This window comes from Cottoperca gobio, chromosome 14 (genome assembly GCF_900634415.1).
Source record: "Cottoperca gobio chromosome 14, fCotGob3.1, whole genome shotgun sequence".
Lineage (NCBI taxonomy): Eukaryota > Metazoa > Chordata > Actinopteri > Perciformes > Bovichtidae > Cottoperca > Cottoperca gobio.
The window spans coordinates 4,791,595-4,817,847 of record NC_041368.1 but is presented as its reverse complement, the minus strand read 5'-3'; the positions used below and the strand labels follow the sequence as shown (position 1 = coordinate 4,817,847).

The 26,253-nt window shown below is 42.6% G+C and overlaps 1 protein-coding gene across 9 annotated transcripts in view; it reads left to right on the top strand.

Annotated features, from left to right (window-relative positions):
- Window positions 1-26,253, top strand: part of auts2a (activator of transcription and developmental regulator AUTS2 a) — a 290,775-nt gene that overhangs the window by 190,907 nt on the left and 73,615 nt on the right. For all 9 annotated transcript variants that reach the window (XM_029447937.1, XM_029447938.1, XM_029447942.1 and 6 more), the window contains exon 5: window positions 161-190. In XM_029447937.1, coding sequence (XP_029303797.1) covers window positions 161-190 — 30 coding nt within the window. The remainder of the gene's footprint in view (window positions 1-160; window positions 191-26,253) is intronic.

Below are 26,253 nucleotides of genomic sequence, written 5' to 3'. Positions count from 1 at the left end.
TTTCATTAAAGAGCTGATAAGATATGCCATTTGCAGAAGTAAATTAGATTATGGCACTCACGTGTTGAAATTGAATACGACCCAAGCAGGGTCGGTTATAAAACAAGAATGTAGACGTATTATTCCTCATTTTCACCTTTCCCTTTCTTTTTATTTGCAGTGTGACACCGAGAGTGACCAAGACGACAAGGTAAGCCTGCCATTCATATACTAATGTATGTATAATGTATCATTATTATACTATTTAATGTGCCGGGATCCTTTTAGGCATCCTTTATCTGGTTTCACTAATATTCCATTTTTTTAAGGGTCTGAGAATTTAATGTAATTAGAATGAAACATCCTGTTAATAACTATGAGAAAGCCTTAATTAGTTGTGCATTAATTATAAATGACTTAATGATGTGAAAAATCTAAATCGAACTGTTCTGGGTTTTTAGGATTTAGTTGAGTGCTGTGACAGACAGGGTGCAGGCTTTCTTTTGCTTAAAGCCGAGCACTGACGAGCTCATCAAAGTACTGAGCACAGTGCTTGTGTTTGTATATCTTGTGCCATATCTATCTTTTTACCTATCTGCCTGTCTGTTTTCGAGACACACTCTTGCTAATTAGAATTACACGATCCCTTCATTGCATAAAACACCTCCGACTGTCGAGATCTGTAGCATCGTCCTGTGGTGTAATACCGTGCTATATTTGCTGAGCGGTTAATGGTTTTGTTTTCTGACTTACAAAAACATAAATAAACATTTGCAGGGAAACACAATCGGTCACCAACAAGCAAGTTCTACAGTTTTCACTTGAAATGATGATCAGAAATGATTTTGTTGTTGTCGCGCTAACCAAGGTTTGGGTTTCTTGCAGTCTAGAACATGATCTGTGCAGGAGATGTGTCTGCATACTGGAGCAGGAGATTCAGTACAGTATACTGAATTGGAAGTTGAAAGTTTGGGCTGATGGTGGCTCCTAGAAAAGGTTATAGTGTTACCTAGACTGCTAGTTGTTGTCATTGTGTTGTCACTGTTAAAGAACACACAACATTTCCCGTAAATCACAATACAGGGTTTAGAGATACTTGGTCGAAAGCAAAACACAGGACACACAGACACTGGGAATTGCTTAACCCTTCACTTCTTGAGAGTGTAAGGGCTAACATATTATACATCAAGAAGCTAAAGAGGAAATGTTTCTTTTGGTACAAAGTTTATGCAAATACAGCATATTCATGTGTTGGAGATGGTTAACGGAGAGTCTAATGTTGCTCCATTATTTTAATGTCCAGCTGTATCTTGATGTGATTATTTGTTGGCCACTCTAACGAGACTTTCTATTGGCAAGATTAACTACGTAGCAATGGAAATGGATTAAAAAATAGATGTATAAAACATTGTGGTATACTGTAGGACTTTGTTTGTTGGTCTTAAAAAAATACATTTGCACCTTTACAATAATGGCTGCCACATTTGGTCAAAGCAAATTTTATGGATTATAATATCCAAGTGCTTTTAAATTAGTTTTTAGTATTCGGTGCAGCTCCATTTATAATATCCAGGTATTCACAGTTTGAGCGTACCTCATAGATTCAAAGAGCAGCCATATAATCCAATGACTTCCAACCAGAGATCGAGATCCACTCTAATGATTTAGTAATGCCATTTGCGTGTGGTGTTTAGACTGTGCAGCAAATTGAGTCATTACTCAGTGTTGTCGATTTAAATTGCTCCTGTCTCGGTGGCAATTCCTTTTTGTTTCAGGAAGAGAGAGAGAGAGGGCGCGAGAGAGAGAAAGCATGGTAAACTGTAATCCCCCCAGTGACTGTATTAATTCAGCCTGGCTCACGTTACGCTCCTGATGAACAGCGCCGACTACACCTTCCTGTCATTGATTAATTGTGTGTTAAAGTAACAGAGGAGTGAATTAGTAAATAGGGGACCCCTATGACAGGGGCTGACTCATGTGTTTTTTCTCAATGTGAGGGAGTAATTGGAGCTCCCCCTCAACACTTTTTCCCCCTCCTCAGTCCACGTCACCTCTGCCACTATCTGCACCTGCCAGGAGCCGGGCACGCATACGCTCACTGCCACTGTTGTCATTTGCATTCTGTGAGCGACACGGTCTACTTTACAACACGGCAGCACAGAAGGACGCAGGAGAGCAGAGTCGTTTTAATGGGTCAAATGTATTCAGACGAGGACAAACGTGGCTTATTTAGTTTCCCTTCAAAAGCAGGAAATGGAAAAAGTGTTCCCAGGAGAAATCATGTTCTGCCTGGTGTAGAAGGCCTCTGCCGTGTCGGCGGGAGCTGCCAGACTCTGATAAGAGACAGCTATTCGCATCTCAGAGTGTGTGCACACAATCCTCCTCGTGTGTTTGTGTGCGAGTGTGTGGAAACTATCAGAGCATTTGCTCATTAAAGTGACCTGTAGGACGGGCCCTCTCCAACATGACATGTTAATGGCATAGTGGGAGACAGGTAGGTGGCAGGCTCACTGCAGTCACTTGTCACACAACACTGGTATTATTAGCTCTGTATGCGTTGTCATTAGCATCTCTGCGAAGGCCCCCCATTAGTACCGGTCTCCCTTTCTCTCTGCCAGTATCAAGCATCCAATCACCGCTCAGATTAGGAAAAGGGACAAACTGTTACGGAAAAACCTTTGCATACATTATTTAATATGTATGCATATGTATATGTATATGTATGCAGGTGTATCTTAGTGCATATCTCTACATGTCTGGTTCCTCATCTACACAAAAGCCCAGAGTAACGGCAGTGTTGTATTTGTGCCCCACTATTCAGAGCTCATATCATTACCTCCGTCAAGGAGGTCAGGTTTTTGGCTCTGTACTTTTGTTTGTCTGTCAGCAGGATTACGGAAAAACTGCTGACCCAATGTTCATGAAACTTGGTTGAAGGGTGTAGCCTGGGCCGAGGAAGAACCCACTACATTTTGAAGCGGTTCCAAATCAAGGGGGCAGATACACAAATGATGTATCATGTTTGTTAACATTGCAAGATAGGGCATTTGTGTTACATTCATGTGGTGTCGGAATAATCGGGAAAATGAGTTCCCGACTCATGTGAGTGCCCCCTCAAGTTGGCGCTTGGAAGAATTACAAAGTGTTGTTAAAACACCTTGAGCAATAAAGTACAACACATATTCTTTGAAGCGTCCATGTTGTTTCCACATTACGTCTTACGAAAGCTTATAAACACACCAAAGTCGTAAGAAGGACTTCCTAACTCGGGTAATGGGACCATCCGATGAGCATGTGGAAGCATCATCGGCCTTGGCGGAGGTCTGCCCTCCGAGTGCCATTACAGTTCTTATTCTGGTGCAAGTGTAAAATGTGATGATTTGCCTTCTTTTCATCCTATACTGTACACTGAGCCACTTAGTAGTCATCTGGTCTCTAAATTGGCAGTAGGATGGTCCAAAAACCTCTCAAAGCTTTTACTGGCGAGGATGTCCACAATTGTCTGTTACTGTCTTGTGGCTTGGCCCCATGTTCCACTTCTGAAACCCAGACAGTCATCAAAATGTGCTCTTTGTCGGATCTTCTCCGCACTCTGCCCTTTTGGTGGATCGAGGCAGGATCAGGGGGTTGTTTTTTTTATTACGTCTAAGCAGGACTGGCCTATTCATTTGGAACAGCTTGTTGCCAGGTAAGATGTTGCACTTTACTGGCAGGAAAGCACGCTGAAAAGCACTCCATAGCCTCAGGTGTCTATCATGTGCATCCACAAAAGCCCCAATAACATTGCCTTGTTTCATGGAGTAGTTAACACCAACAGGTTTTCCACCATCTGAGACATCCCCTTAGTCTCAACATGTGTATGATCTAGAGCTTTGAAAAACCTCTCTAAATACTTGATGAATTCTTTTCAAAAATGTATGTACTGAAACATTCACTCAATATTAATCTTTACTGATTTGAATCTAACGGTGGCACATTTCTGCACCTTGTCTTAGCAGTCTTTGTGATATTGTCAAGAACACTCAGATACTCACTGGACTTGCTAATGCTTAAGTGATTTTTTGCTGTAAGTGGCACCTTGAAACTGCCAGTCAAACAGTTTGGTTTGAATATCTGCTGGTGCTCAAGTGCTTTCTGCAGCTTAACTGTTCATCATTGGTGTTACTTAGGCATTTTGTGAAGACAATGACTCCGTGCTGTAATCTGCAGGACTTTATCACTCTGTCGCTTTTTTATTTCTCTTTCGATTGCCTCTGGACTCTCTTTTTTTTATAGAGACCACACCTTTAAGTGTTATTTACTCGCTCTATCAGCAGCCACAAGCTGTAAATGCCATTTTGAAAATGCTTTGCGTCTTATTAATGGCAATGCAACAGAGTGCTGTAATTTGCTGTGCTTTGCTCTTATTGGAGGCGAGGGATCTAAATGGGTGCTTTAGAGCAGCCGAGAGAACCTGTTTGTCCTTGACATAAAATAAAGATCTGAACTGGTAATATATTTGCTGTTTCTCTTCCTTTATTGTTTTGCTGTGTTTGCCCTCAGGCAATTACAGCAGAAGAGTCGAGTTTCTCAATCACTCGGCAGCACTGTACATAAAACCATTTTATATCCTCCTCCTCCTCCTCCTCCTCCTCCTCCCCCCGAACCCTCCCTCTTTCCGCCGCAGTGGGAAGGATGAGTAATAAAAAGGAGAGCAACTTGTCAGCGTTAAAAGATTATGTGTTTTGCCCCCTCCAAAGGAAGAGAGTAGTGTTTACAGGCTTGAGTGGGTGCTCGCTAGGCCGAGGCTGAGGCTGATTGCACTAGAGTACCCTGTCAGCCAGTGATTTGTCATGTACTTTATCATCCTTGTCACTCTGCAGAGCGTTGTCATAGGTAACGTTCCCGCCTGCCCCCTCCCCCTCTGTGCTTTGTACCCAGTCAGTGTAGGAAATTTGTATTTACTTTGGGGGAGTGTAATTTGTTCCTCATGGATAATATGACCCTTAGCGGAGCCGGATCACGGGTTAGTTGAAGTGATATTTTCCGGTAATGGTAGTCGTACATCATGGCTGTCAGGCCGGGTTAGGAGGCGAGCACATTACAGCTCCATTTTAGCACTGCAGGCATCTGGGATTATTTTCCATAACCAAGTATGACATGACCGCTCTGCGGAGTGCATTAAATTTTTACTAGCTTTTTTCCCTCCCCCGGCAACTTCTGTGGCTTTTCCCCCAGTCTGGGTCTCGAGGCTGCCACAGTGATGGATACCCCCGGAGTCCCAGTAGCCCTGGCCAAGGTTAGCGGGTGTCACAGACCTACACCACTCCCCTCCATCCAATAACCGGCAAATCCCTGCTCCCTCTGAGGCACGTGCACACAGGCCCACGGCTCACCGCTGCAGCCAACCCCGAGCCTCCACTCGCCTCACACTTACACACACAAACACACACAGAGATACAAAGAAAAATAAGAAGCAGATTATCCTTTCAGGAGGCATTTAACAAGTTCCTGAGGATGTAAGAAGTAAAAACAGGATTACACTTCAAGGTTTGTCGATCAGTTTTCAGCAAAGAAGGACAGACACATAGATAAATGGACATTTGGACACTTAAAACGGAAAGCGTTAAACCAACCCACCTTCACTACAACGAATAAAGTTCCTGTTACACATGGCAGTGCTCTTGATGGTAAACAGCGTGACGCTCCACAGCTGTTGATTGCTTTCCTTTCCTATTCTTTCCTACTCTTCTCGTCTCCCCCCGCCCCCTCTCTGATTCCTCTCTTTGGCAGCAAGGTCAGCAGTGTAAATGCCACCTCTTGCCATTGACAAATGGTCGCCCCCCTGTCTGATAATCAGTAGGGTCTCAGAGGTGGACGAGCAGGCGGAGCTCATTAGGGTGCCACAGATGAGAAATTAATGTGGAGATTTCAGGCCTGGCAGAGAGCCGCGCTGATGGGCCCTGGGTGGAAGAGGTGGGGAGGGGAGGGGAGGGGGTGTAGCTGGGGGTGGATGGATGGATGAACCCTGTCTGATGGATGACCAGGTCAGCAGGCAGCAACACTCCCTAGACAGTCCCACACATACACAAATATACACACACCCAAATGCCTGTCCTCCCCCTGTCTCCTCCCCTTCTCCTTCCCCTCTCCTTCCCCTCTCCCAACCTCCCCTGTAGTGCACCTCATCCCGCCCCTCCGCCCAGCAGCACAGTAATGACATGGTGGAGTGTAAGGCCACAGGAGAGAAGGTCAGGCGAGAGACTTTTCACCCTTTGACTGACACGCTGGTAATTAATTGGAATCAGCCTAATTGACATAAATTTCCACGTCCATTTTTCCTCTGAAATAAGATGGTGAGACAAGGTGAAGATGTCAGCCTGCCAATGTATTTCACAGGTTGTTTATATCGCCTGTCTGTGATATGTCCCTGCAACACATTGCATCCAGTTTAGTTTTAATTTAAACGTGTTTCACCATGGCTGGGAATGTGCCATTATAGTAGGTGTTGATATTTTAGACTGTGTATGTGATTTCAGACACAAAACACAGTAGCTTGTGTTGTTAAAGCAGCATAGCCATGTAGCATTGGAGAGGACTTGAGATTTGAACTGAGAGTGAGCAAGCTTGCTTGCCTCTGGGGCTCTGACCCTCCACCATCCTCCTCTACATCCACTGTGACCCATTTACTGGAGCTCGCTGCAGTTTGCAACCCCTCATTGTCCCAGCAGGTAATTCCTCATTCTCTCTCATCTCCACTTGCAGCCTCAGTTGGTGGACAGTAACCAACAAGTCTTTATTGTTGTGTTTGTACCATCTGTTTTGTGTTCATAGTTCATAATGTTTCAATTGAAATTGAAGAATGAAAGAAATGCCCTTCCATGTCACTAACTGTAGACTAATAAACTAAAGCAAGATCTTTAAGAGTTCCCATAGGCATGGACAATATTTGGATATTACAAAAGTAAAAGAAGGCTTTGAAAGCTTTGAGTGAATAGCCTTTAAAGTTTAATATCCTATCATATAACCTTCCCAGCTTTTGGGGTCTTTTTTTTATCCTAGTATCAACATGTCTTACATTAAGATCAGTGACCAGGTGAGTGTTGTACAGATGCTCAGCTTTCAGTTTTAAAAATTATCATTGGCAAAATTCTGAGAAAAAATATCAGCTCTCTGGAGTTTTAAATCACCAAACCTTTTTTCCAAAGTGAATGTGGGAACCCTAGTTTCACAACAGTCCAACAGATCAGATCGCCTGCAGCGCAAGTTAGCGAGATAAGACAGTGTTCACTATTCAGTGCTGCACTCACATATTTACCATCAGCACAGCCAGGCATGTCCTTTGATGTATAAACTTTTCAATTTCCAACACTAAAATCAGTATTTACACAAATGTTTACAACTGGAATTCAATCTGCATGGAGGAGAGGTCTGATAAGGTCGCCGTTTCAAAAGGCATCCTGTTGCTCTGTATTTATTGAGTGTGTCTAAGTTTTTATGAGATCTGTATCAGGTGGCTCAGGAATAAACTCTAAAATATTTGTTTAACGGTCAAAAGAAGCCAAGTTATTAAAGTTGTAGTTGAAGTATTTGGACCCATGCTGATTACATTGATACATTGGCAGTGCTGTGATTATGTTTTGATAAAGGTGCAGACACTCAAATACATATTTATTCAAAAGCATGTGGAATGCAATCTAAAACCTTTTTGCATCTACAAAAAGCATTGCTATTTCTTTTTAGATTACCTTCTGTTGATGTTTGATAGCTTTCAGCGCAACAGTTTTGATGTTGAGACACAGGATTGTAGAAGGTTGACTCTTACCTTGAGACATGATAATATACAAGCCCTAATGTGTTACACTTGCCTCTAGAGTGCTCAACCTCACCATTCATTTATGTCCAACAATAAAAGGTAATAATGCACACGTTTGAATAGGACAAGGTTGCCAAGTCCTTGAAATTGAATGGCGGGGAAAAAACAGTGCAGCAGTGAATCTTGTTTCAAAGGCAATGATTCAATTCCCAGCGCAAGCTGAGAACACAGGGAATGGAAAATAATTCAATCAGCAACAAAAACCATAAATATGCTGTTTGACTGAGATGCTCACTCCTGTGGAAAAAAATTAATCCATTTCCATCTTTCCTGACCTGGAAAAGAAAAATGTCTCAGGCAAATTGTGTACATATATCATAACTTTATGAGATTGGCCACATAAAGAGAGGCTTTGACGTGGAAACAAAACCACAGTTAAAGAAATGATAAGTCCTGTATATATCGAGGCAAGAGTGGAATGTGGCAGACACTTTCCACTGTGGCAGTTCTGAACACATGATATAACACTTAGTCTTCTTGCTGTGGGACTCTTTTATCAATAGAATATAGAAGGCATGGCATATTATTCTTGGTAACTGATTGAAGTATTTTCATAGCCATCTGTTAAGCACATCATTAGCTCCCCAATATTTCTAATAATGTCACTAATGTTGTTTTAGCATGACTGCTAAAATTGGCCTGAGCTCTGAGCCAAAAATAACACTCCAAAGCTGCCAAAGATGTTGAGTCAAACTAAATTACATGCATTTTTTATACAATTGACTTGCGAAATAATGAGCTTACTCCATGTGGTGCCATATGTCAGGTGCGATGACAGAATCAAAACAGAGGGCTGCTGGGTAGAAGTACTGTGTATGTAGAACCCTCTGGGTCATGTTAGGCCGGTGGATTTGTGGCCGATCAAGGGTGAGCAGCGCCCCGGCTCCTCGGGTGTCTGTCCTCATCTCTATTTATGAGGCAGTGTTGCCAGTTACCGGTCTTTAATAATGCATGGAGTAAGACCTTGGGTTCAAACCAGTGTCTCTGGAAACAGGCCGCTTATGAAAAAAAAATTGGTTGTTGTTATGCAGAAAGCCCTTCGCAGCGCCGATCTCTTTTCTCTCACACGCTCTCCCTTCATCCCTCACTGTCTCTCGATCTGCCCTCTCTCCCTGCTGAGAGTTCTCTCCGACACACCAAGGTTAAACTTTCTCGCTGTGCTCGGTGGATGTCAGTCAAGGCCCGGCTCACCTGCACATAAGCCCCCCCAGCAACTGGGCCAGTGACTCTCGCACAAACCCTCTGCCCCCTCATTGCCCTTTTGTCAAGCCAATGATTTCTGCAGGCAACTTTCTTCAGAATTGACTGGCTCCCGGCTCTCTGTCTTTCCCCTCTCCACAGCAACCTCAGCTCACCCACAGAAAATAGCTTTATCCCTGCAGCCACGGCAGGATTTCTCTATCTGCTATTTGTCAGATGGCAACAGCAAACAGAGTGCCTTCGACACAAAGACTTTAAATGACTCCAAATGAACAGGGTTGCAGACTGTTATGCAGTATAAGGCAGAGATAATGGAATACAAATTTGATTGCCCCTCAAAATGATCTGTGACATAGTTTTGTACTTTAATGCACACAAACAGCCTGTTACATTCTCATGGTTTTTAGAAATATTTGATTCAATGATTGCGTTTCACTGTGTACTCCTGCTTTAGTCATCAAGTAATCGATCAGTAATAATCGTTAGATTAGTGTCCTAGTTGGCTAACATATCTTTAGTTGTGTATGAGATATTACCCTGGAATTCTAATATGCAACAACTCAAACACAACATTATGAATATGTGAAAACTGTCTCACTGTCTTTGTGACGTAATCAACTTTATGATTGTTTGGCTCGCAATATTTGTAGTTATGGACATAAAATAGTTTATTATACGCCACACAAACGTATAATAACTGCTATAGAGGACCATATCCTTAATTTCCTGCAGTGTAAGCCACCAGAGACAGTGAGTCACTACAGAAAAGGATCCTAAATGAGGGAAATGGAGAACAGGCTTGTCATAATGACAACGCTGTCCCAGCATGCATGGCGGCAGCCACAAACAATCCTAATGACATCAGTGGCTCTGAGGAGGGGCTGTACGCTGAGGGCTCCTGGGCTTAGGCCGGTCCCCTTCCCCCCCCCACATCCTTCCCATACAACCACCACCACCACCACACTGCTTGTTAGAGGCAGTGTAATTAGGTGGCTGAGCTTGTTGCAAGGAGCCCAGGTCACAGAGGCATGTCCAACCCTTGTCCTGATTGCTCCTTGGAGAATTATTGACAAAACACAAGGAGCATTGCATGTTGGGCTCTAATTATGTGTACAAGACATAGACGGCCCCGGGGAAATTAAATAAAATTCCCTAGCTTGATGGGTCCTCCACACTCATGGGATCCATTCTGTTTCTTATTAAGCTCAGCCATTGTCTGGCTTTATGAGGCTGCAGTGTGGAGCTAGGCACCAGCTAAATGCTTTTAAGTGTGCCTCCTTTCACAGTGGCAATACGTCAATGACTCATGGTGGAAGATTGCCTGTCGATTGTGGTCTGCACTGAAAAAAGTGTAAGCAGCGAATACATTTTGCTAATGCGCACTAATATTGTAAATATAGGGTGTGAAATGGAACACCTGCATGGTGTTCCAATGTGTAATCAGTTTCTTGTCGCTGCAGCTTGGTCTGGACACAACCAAACACCTCTGGTCTAATTCCCCTGGCCCAGATACTGGACAGGAATTGATAGTCTCCTGCTTGTGCAAATGAAGTGATAAGGGGTCTCACCCAGATTACACAAGGCCTAAGTGGCGCTGAGAAAGCTTATGGAGATGAATGAATTCATGAGGCCGCCTGACAGATTCTTAAGAAGCAATGTAATAAGGGATAAATCAAACGGCTACCATTTTGCCTCTGAATGATTTCAAATTAAAGCAGAGGGAGATGGCAGACCTCCCGGGAGCGGGTGAACTTAAGTATAGAACCGTGGGTGACCCTTATGTATATTTCTCTATCATTAGAACACCTTAATGGACAGAAATGGACAAAAAAGGCTGCATAAGCAGTAAATACTCCATTCCTTTTGATTCAGCACAGTGGGGTGTTAGCTGCCTTTGAATTTCCAGACTGTGGGGGCAGGCCCAATCCTAGAGGTCTGCACACGGATCATTCTTACCTCCTTTAATAATTGAGCATATCATGTTGTAAGATGGTGCATCACCTAGGACTATGATTGAAAAATATGTTATCTGGTTGTAATAGCTGTAGCTGTGCCTCACTCTTATGTAGAAAATGTTGCAGTCATGTTACTACAACAAAGCCAACGGACATCAAATGGACCCTGCAAGCCACCTCGTACTAAGTCCACGTAATGTTAGATTGAGCCCTTGTGTGAATAGAGCCGCTCTTTATCCACAGAATACAAGGCAAGCGAGCGGACATGTTGATGATGTTTCTATCGCAGCGAAGAAAACCAACATGGTTGATGAGTGAAGAAGAAGGGTCATTTATTATGAAAACACACAATGTAAAACTGAAGAGACAACAAGACTCTGAAATTGCTATCTTTACATGACAGCGCCAAAGTCCTCAAATTCAAGAAACGGCAAGAGACTCGCTTGTTTGACCTTGTTTGACCAAATTACAAATTGGTTATGTGACCGTGGTGTAATCCGTGTCATGTCGTGCCTCCTGCATGCTCTACGTAGACGCCACGCTTCGCTTAAACCAATCACAGTATTTCCAGTAAGTGAGAACACTTTGGACACGGACAATCTTCTGTTGCGTGCTACATTTGTGAAATGAAAACTTTGGACAATGTGCATATCTGATTCTCTTAATGTTGTCTGGAGTTCATATGGGGAAAAAAAACAGCTTATGTAAGCTGAATAGTAAAAACATTACGAGAACAAAGCGAATATCATACAGGCATATGTCAAGGCTACCAGTAGCATTTGCTGAGAATCATTATATGGCTCTATACATGGCTCCAACAAGCCGCACACAATTAGGTCAGATCTTCCTTTGCAATGCTCTCGAGACCAATGTTGCCCACTGTGATTATCCTCCATTGATTGCTCATACGAAAGTTTGTACAAGCAGACACCGAAGCGTCAGACAAACACAGGCCTTTATGAAACCTGAATCATACATGAGAATGTCAGGTCGCCTCATTGATATGACCCGCATCACAACAACACATCGTTCTCTGGTCAATTAAGCTTTGGGCAGAACGAGCCTTGTGTCAGCCCATTCCAACCAGTCCCACATGCCTCGTGGCTATGCAGACAGCCAACTCACTAGCACAGTCAGCACACACACTCTGGAAATGTTACCAAGACCAGCATTTGGAGAATAATTGGCAGAAGATGCAGATGTGCTGCCTGCCATGCTCCGAGGCCAGAGAAAAGAATATGATGTGTTTCGAATGGCAAGTAGAGGTGAGTCATACTGACACTGCTGGCCATAATGATATTTCAGCTTGGCACAGCTACACAACCAGGGGAGGAAGAAGGAAAGAATGTAAGCTTGCAAACTAATGTGAGGATGGCATTTGGTATTAGCTGTCATTCGTAGGCCTCAGACACGTCAAGTTTTAAGCATCTAGTCGCAGCCCAGACACCAATTTCATGATGTTAATCAGTGCCGGGTATCATTCAGTCCATGTCTGTCCTCCCTTTACTAAATGTGCCTCCTCATCTTCAAACATAGCAACGTGTCATGACAAGCACACGTATGCTAGGCATACAGTTCTAAATAACAAAGCATAAAGACATGTGCCCTTTGGGTGGTGAGATAGCTCATTACCTATGAGCGACCTTCCATCTGCACTCATGGCTGCTCTGGGAGCCATTATGATTATGATGGAAATCTCACAAGCCATTACTGGGAGACAGCACAGGGCTCACTGCAGACACACTAATGGACTCATTTGTAATTGGGAGAGAGGGAAATGACTCTGTGAGCTAGCAGTGGCTTTGTTTGATGGAGTATGGAGGAGCACATACTCGATTTGACAAATGAAACGGGGTTAGATGTCTATGTGAACTAAACTGTTGTGCTTCCTTGATCACTGCACACATGCACACGCACGTACAAACACCATCCTCCCTGTCTTGTGTCCAGCAGTGACTCAACTCCCAGGAGCCTGTTCATATTCTCTTTTGATGGGGGGGTTGGGTTTACGGTTTGGCAATCAATCTTTGGCACCCACAGGACGTGTAGGAAGAGTTATTGAGGATACATTTCTTAGAGGTGATAATACTGTTGTGTTGAAATTGACTGGTTGGGGTTATAGGGGAGATGCATTCCTAAATCTTGGGACTAATAGTGAAACGAAGCCCTGAAACATTTAAGTGTACGGCTGTTTTGTTGGTTGTGCTTTTTACGGTAATTCATCTGCGACTGTACATGAAATCCATATTGATGCACTGTCACTGTTCACAGAGACACTGTTGAGCATTCTTCACCCATAAAGTGTCTATTTTCCTCAGTTTATTTCAGCAACATCTGGGAAGTAAACTGCTCATTATTTTAATTAACTGAGATTTCCCTGTTTTCTATTTGCATTGTCCCTACAGCGTTGTTCCACACATTGATTATGATTTGCTCGCTATGCCCCAATTCCAGGAGGATTAGAAAAAGCATAAGTGCCATTGTGGTCAAATATTAGTTCAGCATGTGTTTACAACAATAAAAACTTCAAAAGCTGAGAAGAATGTCTCGCTTTTAATATTGGTGCTGGCATGATAATGCAGAGTATGCTGAGAAATTATTTTAGCAAAATATTTTGAGGAAAGACCACTCAAATTCTAAAGTAGTGTCTTGCATCTCATTGCATGTTGAGGGGATGGAGACGATAACAAAAACACCTATGTAGAATAATGGAATCCATTAGAGAAGCCCTGGAATACAACGTTTAGTTTTTGTAAAGAGGCAGGATTATTAGACAGAATATTAAACTACTTTTTAAAGTATGACCAAAATCACCCACCCTGAGCGGTATGATTCATCATTTAATAAAAGGCAAGAGGTGAATGGCTGATTTTATTTTCACAGTGACATCAACTGCTTGTTTAACAATGTCATATTTCTAAACCCCTTGGTATGAAACGCGGACAGGTAAGTTGCTGCATAATGCATTACATTCTGCATGACAGGTTCTCTGTGTTGTTAGACCACACCCTACATATTAAACCAACAGGACATTTAACTGCATGTTTATACAAGGAAGCTCCCTCAGCAGGAGCCTGACAGGGACGAATCGGACAGAGAGATGGGAAGGAGGTTGTCTGGGAGGGAGGTGGGGGGCTAATAAGATTGCCCTGACCTGGGTGATTTATAGATTCATTTGTGTGCTTGTTTAGGAACCTGATCTGCATTATTCATGTCCACTGAGGACATTAGCTGGTTAACCCCTGCTCAGGTTAGGCCACATTATTTTAATGGCCATTGCGAGGGCAGGCCTCTCAGCCTCATTGTCAGAGCGAGAGAGGAAGAGGGAGAGCACAGCTCATTTATTCTAACCAAAGAGCTATCGCCCATACACAGAGAACAGGTGGGGCCAGGGCATTATTATTCAATTATGTCTGTTAACGGTAAACAATGCAGAGCGCTTTAATGCTCACAAGAGAAGGATAATTGGTAACCGAATGCCTGGCGAGTTTTTGACTGCCACGTTCTATTATTTATGTCGCACGACACCTGTCACGCATATGGTGCGACCGCAGCGTCCCCATGTTTTTCTGCATATATAATTACTATTCATGTCTGTAATGATCATGCCTTGTAGCCATAAAATAGACTGCACCAGCTTTGACACAAGTCCACATTTGCCATCGTCTCTGCAGATTGATGTGACAGTTATTAGTGACACGCCAGTCTCCTCACGTGAAGCTGCCACAGGAAACAGAAGTATAGCATCATATAATCCTTTTGATTCTGGTGTTGTGTGAGTTTTGGCTCTTTGTCTTTCTGGGTTGACTGTTTTTATTTTGAATAGTTTCTTCATCCTTTTTCTTTTCAACAATCTTTATTTAAAATAAATTCAAGAAACACATAGTGTGTGGCATTGAATATCATGTCAATAATTAGAATGTAGTTACAATACCTTACTGTTGTTGATGTTCTACCTCCTAATATTCAAATAATACTGCCCTAAGGGATATGGGGGCCTATGCTGTGGTATTTGTGAAATAGCCTTCTTTGTATCATAGGATCCCTTTACTGTTACAAATGACACACACCTGCACACACACTATAAGAAGATATGATAGTTTCCCTCCATCTTCCCGGTGAGGATGATCCACCTCTTTCTGAGCTTTTTTGCTTCCTCTCTGGGGAGAATGCCATCATGCATAAAGAAAGACACGGAGAGCGGCAGCAGCATATGTCTGCCGCGGTGGATATGGCGCTGACAGGCCGGGCTTATCGTCTCTGCAGCTCTTCACTACAAGCGTGATTACCGCTGACAGCTCCGACTGCTGATAAAAGCGGGAACATTAAAGAAAACAGAAGAGCTGCGAAGTCGACGCACCAGTGTTTCTTCTCATCAAGCCTCCCCCCGCCGCCTCCCCTTCCCAGACACCACCTCCACCAGCGCTCCAGCAGCTCCCTCTATTCCTCGCCTTCCCAGTACCCCATGCCAGGGTGTCGGAGCTGTCGAGAGTGGGAAGTGACATCACAAGATTTTGCCAGCAGTCTCGAGGCTCATCATGTCAGCGGCAGCCTGTCTTGTGTCAGGCTTCCCCCAGGCAAGCTGTGATCCAGCCCTCGTCTCCGCACATCAAGACTCCTCGCCGAGGAGGGGAGGGAAGAAGGGAGAGAAAAAATTAACAGAATGTTTTTCCATCTTGTTAACTGACAGCATCGTTTGTTAGAGCGCTGTCTCAGCAAGCGGAGTACGTGGAAGGCTTTCAGATTGGCATAGGGAAGATTTGGCAAGTGAAAGCATGGTGAATTATTGAGTTGGGATGAGGTGTTGGAGCTAACGCGTTGCTTTGCGTGGGTTTCCAGAAACTGTTTGAGGTGTGATGGGAGAACAAGTGTACAAAAGTGTGTGATTTAGAAAGCTGCGAAGATCACAGGGCATCGTTTCCTTGGGCTGGTCAGAATATTTGTGTTTGTAAGCTTGCATACTATATAACTACTTTGAACATCCAAGTTGAAGACAATGGAACAACAAGCTGTGCCTTGTTTCTTCCAGAACTACTTTCTAGTCTGCCAGAGTGAGACGCTGCTTCACGAGTCATGGAAAATCTGCTCTATCTCCTGGGTAAATCTCCATCTCCCAGATCTGGCCCTCTGTCAGCTCATTTGGACGGAGAGAGGGGCTGCCTCGGCAAAGAATGCTTTTGATTCTCTTTTCATTTATTTGAACTGATCTGCTGTGATTAAGAGCTCCGTGTCTCATTATTCTCTTTTGGAGAAGACCGGGGCATTGCCTTTTGCCAAAATATTTGAATGATTAGGGCCCAGGCACGGGCCATGCCAAAGCGACGGGAAGCATTCACTCTGCTTATTAGATTCACTTAAATGATGTTGTAAATCATCGCTGCCAGTGCATGCTGCCAGGCCCAGTCTCTAGTTCGAGAAGCTTCCTCTGCCAATGCCAGAGCTCAGTGTAGAGCCACTAGAGGCAGCCAAGGCTGTAGGTCTGTGCTGCTGTTTGTTTTACCTCGGCCCCTTTATACAACAAAATGCTTGTTTGACCAGCTTTGGATTCATTACCTAGATGAAAATGCAATTAATCACGCAGCAGTGAGACATGGGTGAGTTTGAGAAAGCTGATCCTGTTGAATAGAGGTTGAACCAGCAGACAGCAGCTGGAGATGATTTCTGTCTCCGAGCTGTAATTTCTTAAGATGTGAGTAACGATGACTTCAACTTCAAGGCACGGAAACATGTATTAATACCAGGACGCCGTTGTTGAACCAATCCACAACTGTCATTTAAGAAACAATTGAAAGTGTTCAATGTGAATGTGGCCCTGAGACTGATTGAGCGTGATTAGCACTGAAGTTAAACCTGAGTGATATTGTTTTGTTCTGTTAAATTTAAGATTGCAGAGTGAGAGAAAAGAGGAAAAATGGCAGCTTGCTGAGCACTCAAGGAAAAATACTGGCTTTCACAATACCCCTGGAAGCTCAATCAGGCCTTCAATTCTGGCACATTGTCAAGAAGCAAATGCAACAAATCAGAACATATTGTTCCTCAGAGGGCGTAATAACAGCCTTTCAACCATGAGCTCCACTGCTCTCCTCATGGCCTCTTGGTGACAAACTGACTTCATCACTTTCTTATTCATATTACCCCAGTCAGCATCTGTCATGAAAAGCCATCTGTGGTGATGTGGCATCCCTGTCTGTCATTTGGTGATTTCTTTCACGAATAACATAAAGGATATGTCATGTGTCTGTCTGCTGAGGTAAAGGTCAGCATGGGAGGATGGGAGAAACATGAGGGGGATTTCCTCAGTCCTGAATGGCCTCTAAACACTCACCACTGGCTTTGGCTCCAGCGCAGCTTGCTTTTCGATAAATGCTGTGGTGCAAAGGAAGACAGATGAGGATCATGAGGTGTGACTGGGCTTGGAAGGTGGGGGCAGAAGAGAAGGAAGAAGACGGAAGGGGACAGGTAATTGAACTGTGACTCTGGAGGAGGGGGGAGATGTATGGCACCCAGCCAGCAGAGCAGTGGAAAACAGTGGTCCAGACTAATGATCCACAGCCTGATCGTTATTGCCCCCACAGAAAGGATGGGCACAAGGCGCACTTCCTTAGAAATCAATTCCCAGGAAGCACATGAGTACTAGTTGTAAATCATGGCGGTATGGAAGGATGGATGGAAGGCTGTGGGGATGAAAGGAAAAGGTGGCTGTGGAAGAGGAGACTGGGTAGATGTGGAGCTTTCTAGTGTGGATAGATAGAGCATGAAGGGGAACTCTTTTGATCATAAACCCTGAAGGCAAAATAACTTGTGCACCCTGCCCCCCCAGCAAAAGCAAACCAATGATGTAGCTGTTCCAGCCTCTTGCCCCTCAGCCACCCCTCTGCTTGATGGCTCCATTGTAGGTTGAGACTGTAGGTTTAGAAAAGTGTTCTCAAATTGATTTATATCCCTGAAAAGAGTCCCATCAATCCTAATATGAAACTAATGAAATCATTGGGTGTTGAGGGGAGAAGTGAAGGCGTGCGTGCAGGCATTTGTGTGTGTGGGTGTGTGTGGTTCAGCGGGTGTATGTGTTTGTAGAAGGTGGGGGATAGAAGTCACTTTGGAACATATCATGATAAAGAAGGCATTGATCAAGGGGAGTCCAATGATGACAAATGCCACAGCTCTCGAGATAAACAGCCTAAAGCAACAGTAATGTGATTCAGTACTATCAGCCGGCGTGTCCTCAAGGCTGCTTTGAATAAGAGAAGCTGTGTCGCGTAGCTTTCACTTGGTCCAAAGGTTTCAGTTTAATTCATGGCAAGTCCGTTCATATACACAACAACAGAAATGTTCAACATTAATAGCTTTAAGTGTTTTTCTAACATTCATTGTTTTTTACTTATAGTAAAAAACAATTTAATTTCATAGTTTTTGCAATTTTCTATCAGCTATAACATGTCAGTACCAAGTTATTTGCTTTAATCTATTAACATGGCTTAAAAGAATAGTAGTCAGATAATCAGGCAGGCTTTGGTTAGGGAAATTAATTTGGTAACATAAACAAATATTACCCAAACTGTTCGTTGTACACTTCCAGACATTGACCTACCATGCTTCCATTAGTTGTATGCATGCACAGTTTTCCTGTGCAGTAATTATTAACAACATTTTAGAAACATTGACTTTTAGTTTTGCCTCCAAATTAAGTGGTTTCAATAAGCAAACTTTAAGTGGCTGCACTTGTCACATGTTCCCAGAGCTTAGCATTTACTTTGTTTCGTACAATGTTATCGTAACTGAAGGGAATGATGTCCAACTACAGAAATAAGAACTGGAGGTTTCCTTTAAACATATAGGAATGTGATCGTGTATATGGCCGCACACTTCTTTGTGAATAGGCACAACAAATGTCAGTAACACAAACGAGTTACCCAGTGTAGACCGAGAGTCCATATTAAATGGAATAGAGACCATAACCTGTATACACACATTGCAGGAAGAAAGCTGTGTATCACTGATAATTAATCAGGCCACAACTTCATGTTTCATCTCCTCCCGCCTATAAGCTGAGGCTCCTGCTGCTTTTCAGACTGTGGTGGAGCCGTATCAGTTTCAGCAATACAAAATGAAACCATCCCCCTTTTCCTATTTTTTTCTCTGCCACCGCCGTGCTCTTCACTTCATTATGCAGGCAGCCTGACGCTATTTGACAGAATGTGCTATCTGCAACCCCCAGCTGCAGTCCCCCTCTCACTATCGTCGCATCGCTGGCAGCTTAACCCCACTGCTGCCTGCCACAGTGAAGCAGAGAGGAAATGATGATGATGCTGCTGTCTGAAGAGACAGTGAGAGGAAAGAAAGATAGACCCCGAAGCACCTATGTGGATGTTGGTGTTTTGGCATCACAAGTGGGTTTTTTGTGTGCAGGTTTTTGGCACATCTGCCTTTCAGGTGCCTTACAGTCGGTGCAAATAACTCTTTCCATTTTACATGATAATGTTAGTTGTGAAAGGGTCACATTTAATTGGTAAAAGCTTTATCCTCAGTTTTGATAATCTAGTATGTGACTTCAGTTAATCAGGTAGTGACATTACATCGACAATACACAAACACAGGCCTGGTCAGCACTCTGAGGGACTTTTAAGAGGACCAGCTGAATGAAAAACCCTGTTTCTGGCATCAAAATCAAACACGCAGGCCTTCACTCCAGTCTTCACGCCCTTACCTTTCTCCACAATACCTAAACTTCACACTACTTCCTACATTGGTACTGGCATGGAAGTAAATCTACAGAATCCTCCAATATAAACATAGCTCTAAGTGAAATGGAGCTGTGGTTTACAGACTGTGTTCTATACAGTAAGCACAGCTGAGTATATACAGTATATGTAGGCTGAATTCATCCGCATTGTGTCTCTCTCACAAACAAATACTTCTAATAAGATAGCATCCAGTTCAGTCTCCAGAGAGCTGTAAATGAGCTTAATGAAGAAACAAACAAACAGCTTTAAGGGAGAGCCTCGGAAAGCTTCAGGTCTGGAAAGCGTTGCATATCTAATTTGTAGGTTAATGTTGGTGCAGGCTTATTTATCTGGGTTATCCTCCGCTCCAGATAATTAGATGTGCACATGTACAGTAGCATTACAGATGTCTACAAAGGCCTTGCTCACGTCTGGCATCTTTAACTTTTATTGTGTCTGTACTCTAAAGTCATGGGAAAATATTGTAGAGTCACCATATTTGAACATAAAACTTAGAATTGAGGGAGATTGCCATGGACATTATTGTTTTTGATTTGCTGACTTTGCTTTTAAGAGGATATTGTGCTGCAAATCCTGAACAAATAGCTACTTAGATTGTACAATGTATTTGCTTATCAATACATATGGCTAATGATGCATGAAGTGAAATCCTAGGTGCCGTCTGGTGCATTTTGGGTAGTAGCATAATAAGTATGGTCTGAGATTTGCCAGTGACAGGTCTTCATTCCCTGGACTTGGCTCTGGTCTGTCTCTCCCTATGTGTGTTAACTGTCAGGTGTTGAGAGCCAAACTGCCGTTGAAGTTTTTTTTCCATCCTGTCTGCTTTTGATTTCTTTTCCCAGGGGCGATTATAAAAGCAGCTCGATTGTTAGTGACAATCAGCAGCTATGGCCCTTTTGGGCAGAAGGTTTGATTTAATCGTGAGGCTGTCATTTATTATTCTGGAGCGGCAGCCGCCCCTGTGAGGCCTGCGCATGATCAAGCGCCTCGGAGCTGTCCCCAAGATCTCACTCTTTTCCCTTTCCCCCCGTTATGTCTAAATCCTCAATACAAATCGCAGTGTTTCGGCTCTCCCAGTGGGGCCTATTACTGCCTGTGGGGCATTAAAGATCATTAATAGTGCTGTCAGAGAAAGAGAGGGAGAAAGGGAGCGAAGAGGGGGGGAGTGCGGGGAGTGGTAGTGAGTTGCTTAGCTGCTCATAAATGGAAAATTAATACATCTGCTTCATTAATGCGGCCTCGTGTTTGATGTTTGTTAGCTGGCAACTTTAATGATGTAGGTTTGAGCCGACAGGGCGCTTGACTAAATTTGATTCCTCCAATTAAGTAGTCAGGCTTCTTCTCTTTTGGGAAAATGGTTAGAAAGGGAAAACTGCTGCCTAATTATGGACTCCAAACCTTCAGTTTTGTGGCTCCTGCTCTTTTTTTTTCTCCTCCCTCCCTCTGTTTCTTTCTCTCCTTCTCTCACTCCTCCTGTGTCAGCCACTGATTGCAGCGACACGTTCATCAGCAATGGCCTGCGCTAAGTTGTTTACCGTTCACTAATCAAGGGGAAATATTTTAATCAGTGCCTGCAAATTTCTTAATCATTAACATCAGCAAATGGTGTATGTTAATTGATATATAGTGCAAGGTGATGATAGGCAGTCTTAAGTGCAAAATGATGAAATTAACACTATCAAGGTTCGAGACGGGAGCAACTGCATCTTAATTGCATCCTTGGATATCAAACAGGCAGAAAATAGAAAAGCCTTTGAAAGCTTTTTCTTATGCATGAATTCCACCCCACTATACATAACACAAAACCACTTACAGCCCATGAAAAGAAGATAGTTTAAAGAAAAGAATTGGTATATTGTAGAAAACCACATTTATTTTAAGATGAGATCATTCATGTGTATGCATTTGAAATGTAGTTTGGAGAAAGAAAGCGGCCTAAAAATAAGAATATGAAATATATCTGTGCGTTGTGCACACATTCATTAGGAACACACTGTATATGGTGGAGGTTACCAAACTATTAAATTGCATAAACAACCCATGACTCGGATGATGAGAAAATTAACTGTCCAGTTGTAGTTTAATAGCTGTGACAGTCACAAACAAAGAGCACACTGCCCTTTAACACAGCTGAATAATATACTGTATGTACACACGGACTAGCTGCTGAGTGGAGAGGGGATACCAACTTCCCATTATTATTATTATATAGTCATCTCTTTTATACGTGGTCCATACTGTAGAAGATGATGGTGCAGTGACTCGGTTATTCTTCACTTCTGCAGAATCATATACATCTAAAAATGCATCAGCATGACTTAAACTAAATTTGAAATAAGCTCAGTTTACTAGTTGTCAGAAATTGTGTCTGCAAAAGAACCTGATTTCATGCATGCTGGAGCCCCAGATTGAAGTGGGAGGCAAAAGATATGGAGATCTGTGTTTGGTCCCACTTTTATCCACCTTAGATACCAGCTAAGCTCTTAAGATGCTTAAAGTAATAATCAGCTATTTATTATGAGTGCATATCTGCTTTGTATCTCTCACCTTTCAACAATAAAGCTTAATATAGATGGGTATTTATAGATACATTATAACTTAATAGTGATTGAGAAATCCGATTTTGTTGTTTTTTAATAATCATAAACCTAATATACAGGTCTGTCAACACACGGTTTTTTCGTAATACATATATCCAGACAGACATGGATTCACCAATACACAGATGGTAATCTACACATGCACATCACCATATACAGATATTTGGCGTGTAATTCTCTCTCTCAGCAAGATATAATGCAGTTGACATCTGCAGGACAAGAACTTTAAAGTTGTTTAACTGCAGCTGCAAACACTGTTACCAAGACGTTGAATGACATTGAAGTACTTGATTACATTTTAACACGAGACATCAGCAGAGCTCCAAAGTGTCCAAAAAATATATGTGTTATACATGAAATTACAGTGTCAGACATCAGGAAAAGCACAAGCCAAAATACACAGTCAGCAAGTTGAAACTGACGTCCCTGAGTAGCACAGTGAAGTCCACAAGTATTTGGACAGTAATACATGTTGTATTGGATTTGAAATGAAACAATGACTAAATGTAAAGCTTTGAGGGTGTCTGCATCAAGTGAAATGATCATAGCCCTATTACATGATAGGGCTTCAATTCCTAAACAGTATAGAAGTAAACACCCTTAAATTAAAGCTGAAATGCAGGATTGTTTTGTTTGAAATCCAGTGTGCTGAAGTACATAGGTAACACATAAAAATTGTAATTCACATCAAAGTAAAATCCCTTTTCATTAGGTGCTTCATAATGTTGCCTTCCATGTTGAGACATCGTGTTATTTCTGTTCAGTCTAAGGATTGGGGTTTGGTATAATCTCTACCAATAGGTCGTTATCTTCTTGTTTATGTTGTCTATGATGTGATGTCATCAGAGCCAGATGGTGGCACCTCCAACCGCAGAGTAACGACCCACTCATGTTAAGACTATAGTCGGCCCATTTGACCATCTTCTCCGTTTTTTGAATTATTCAGCACATCAATACTGGCAGCCTGCGCTTTATAGGAGTGTGTTGGCTTGGGGCAAGGTATATGCAGGTCGGCAAGCAGGGGAGAGCATTAGAGGACTGGGCCTCAGGCTCTGCAGACCTGGGACTAATGATAATAGTCACTCTTGAACAACCGACCAACTAAGCACTTTATTCTCTCTTTTCCCTCTGATCCTTTCATACCTGCTCCATCCTCTGCTTTGGATAACAAAGGTGAAATGTAGTTGAATCAAAATATATTCAAATGAACTTGTGCTCGGAGCTCTGAGCTCTGAGTCTTATTGAAGAAATGTACCGTGCTGTACTGTAGCAGAGGTAATGACTGTATAATATGTGGTACTCCTATGAATTGAGGTTTGGCTATGAAAGATCCACTGTGATGAACTGATGTTGCTCTGATTGTTTTAGTGAGCCACACAGTAAACACCAGCATACAGCACAGTGACTTAACAGAGCTCTGGGCCACTGAACCGGCAGAGATAGTTACATTTCTGATTAAATAATTCTTCTACAAGAAAACTTTTCATTTAGTGTTTGGTTGGCTTGAGCTAGAGAACACTTTCCCTGATGCTGCGTCCACTGATCATAAAGTGGCAAACATATATGAGGCAACTTTGGTGGCGGTGCTGTAGCTAAGTGGATGTTACCAGATGGCAAAGGCACTATCCCTTTGTTCAATATACATTTGATCCTTTGTTTACTATTTACCTTCTAATATCCTACATATTATTTGTAGTTTTAGTAGTTCCCTGTGTGATGCATGTGGCATAAAAGGAAAACGTGCAACCCTGTTTAAACTGTGATTTCTTGCTGATGCATAACCAACATCTATTATCAATGTAAATGAGCCGCCAACTTTCCTATTTAAATGGGAACAAAGGGGAAAGTGCGCTTGCAGGCATGCTGAGGGAAGATGAAGACAGCAAAGAGGGAAATGAGAGCTGCACACAAACAAGCCATTATTAAACACATTTCTTCTTTAAGCTGCTTTCTGAGGAGCATCAAGCCTGGAGCACTTTAACTTGCCAAAAACAAGCTCTTTTTTCTGCTTTGAAATCGGGAGGTAAGATCAACGCAGGATAAAAAGCTCAACACACAGGAAGGCAGAAGGACGCTTTATTTGTTTACCATGCGGCAGGCCGAGGGCGATAGTCAGACTTCTCTTCATCCACAGGAGAGCTCCTGCTTGGCGGCAGCGCCGATGCAGCACATTGCCTCCCACCAGCATTGCACACAGCGCCATCTGCTAGGACCTGTTGGCTTGTTTGTTTTCCAGAGCAAACAGCAAATCACTTCTTTCCTGTTCCTGCTTTTTACCATATGCCACTGCCTGTGTATCAGAGCGAGGCATGTATATTAATGAAGTTAATCAAAGACGCGCACACAACCACATCTGCCAGGGGAATTTTCAAACAATCGCACTCGCAATCACATCGCTACCCTTGCCTGTCACTGTGGACACCTTTGATGTATGCGAGACAGTTATAAACTGCAATTATATCATTTTTTATGGAACGTTTGGACTGAAGCTTCTTTTATAATTATTCCTAATCTACAAATAGACTAAAATGTATGATAAGTGACTCAAATCCCAGTGCTTGTACTTAAATATAGTCCTATGTGCTCCTATTATGTCCCTATTATTGCCACTTAGTAGTGTGTGTAAACATACTTTACTTAGAAGCTTAAGCAATTAGCATGCTGCATTTATGTATAAAGTAAATACAGCTGCATATCCGAACATATGCTCACAGTGATCTGTTTGACAACAGCAGGCACTGCCTAACAATTGATAGATAACATTAGGTGTATAGCAGTACTTGAAGAGAGCATCAGATATCAGTGTCATTGCAATTAGTGGCTATGTTAAACAGCAGGAGCACGACACAGCTAAGCAATGCATCTCCGTTCAGCTGGCAAATGATCCTGCTGACAAGCCGCAGAAACCCTCTGAACCTGTCAGGTACACACGCTGGGCCGTTGTTTCCAACGCATTGACCTAAACTTTCCGTTTCACAAGGTGTGTACTTATTGACATGGAACCATTTGCTGCCATGTTTATTTATTGATTTTCTGAGAATCGGGTTGTTTTCTGTTGACTGTTGCAGTAGATACATGGGTGGACTTGATTCTTGCTTATTGAATTTGCCAATGTTCCCCCTCTTCTGCAAATATGAACTTATTTACATCTAGGTTACTTGGATCTTTTTTTATTTTGTGTCCTTTGCGCTATCAAAACATGCTCCATCAGCAGTGCTTGTCCGATGGTAGGATATCTTCAGAAGCCTCCTCTCCTCTGATGGCTGTGTCTCGCCATTTCTTTCCAAAACTGACATTCCGACCCACGTCACGTCGTGATGTGTAAACTGTGCGGAGGTGAAAGAGTAAACTGGGTTTGAACTCTCAATCTAGCTCTCTTTTTTCATTTGTTATACAACTCTTTGTTGCACTTTACGGGTGAGCAACTGATGTCAACACTTTAATGCCTTCCAGGAGCGACTGTCTGGAAACGTGTGCATATTAAATATAACGTAAAACCTGCCCTCCAGTGGACGAGCAACACTCCACTCCAACCACTTAATATCTAGTGTAACCCGGCTCTCAGTCTTTGAAACTCACTTTGTAACTATAATGCTTCAGTTTGATAGTGAAGAGAGAAGAAGTGAAGTGATACCGGATCCAAAATGGATTAGATTTATTTTTAAACTCACACTCTCTAGTCTTGAAAGTTGGCTGTCCGAACATAATCAGCACATAGTAGGGCTGCCCATATGAGGAGAAGGAAAATATGCATTAACGTTGTTAAATAATCCCAATAATGATATTACTTACTATAAATAAAGAGATATTTCCAATTATTGCATTTATTAAATAAATAAAAAATGAAAGGAAATCATTTTCAACATTCTTTTATTGAACAAATGGAATATTGAACTGAACACAAAAGGTTCTGTACACAATGT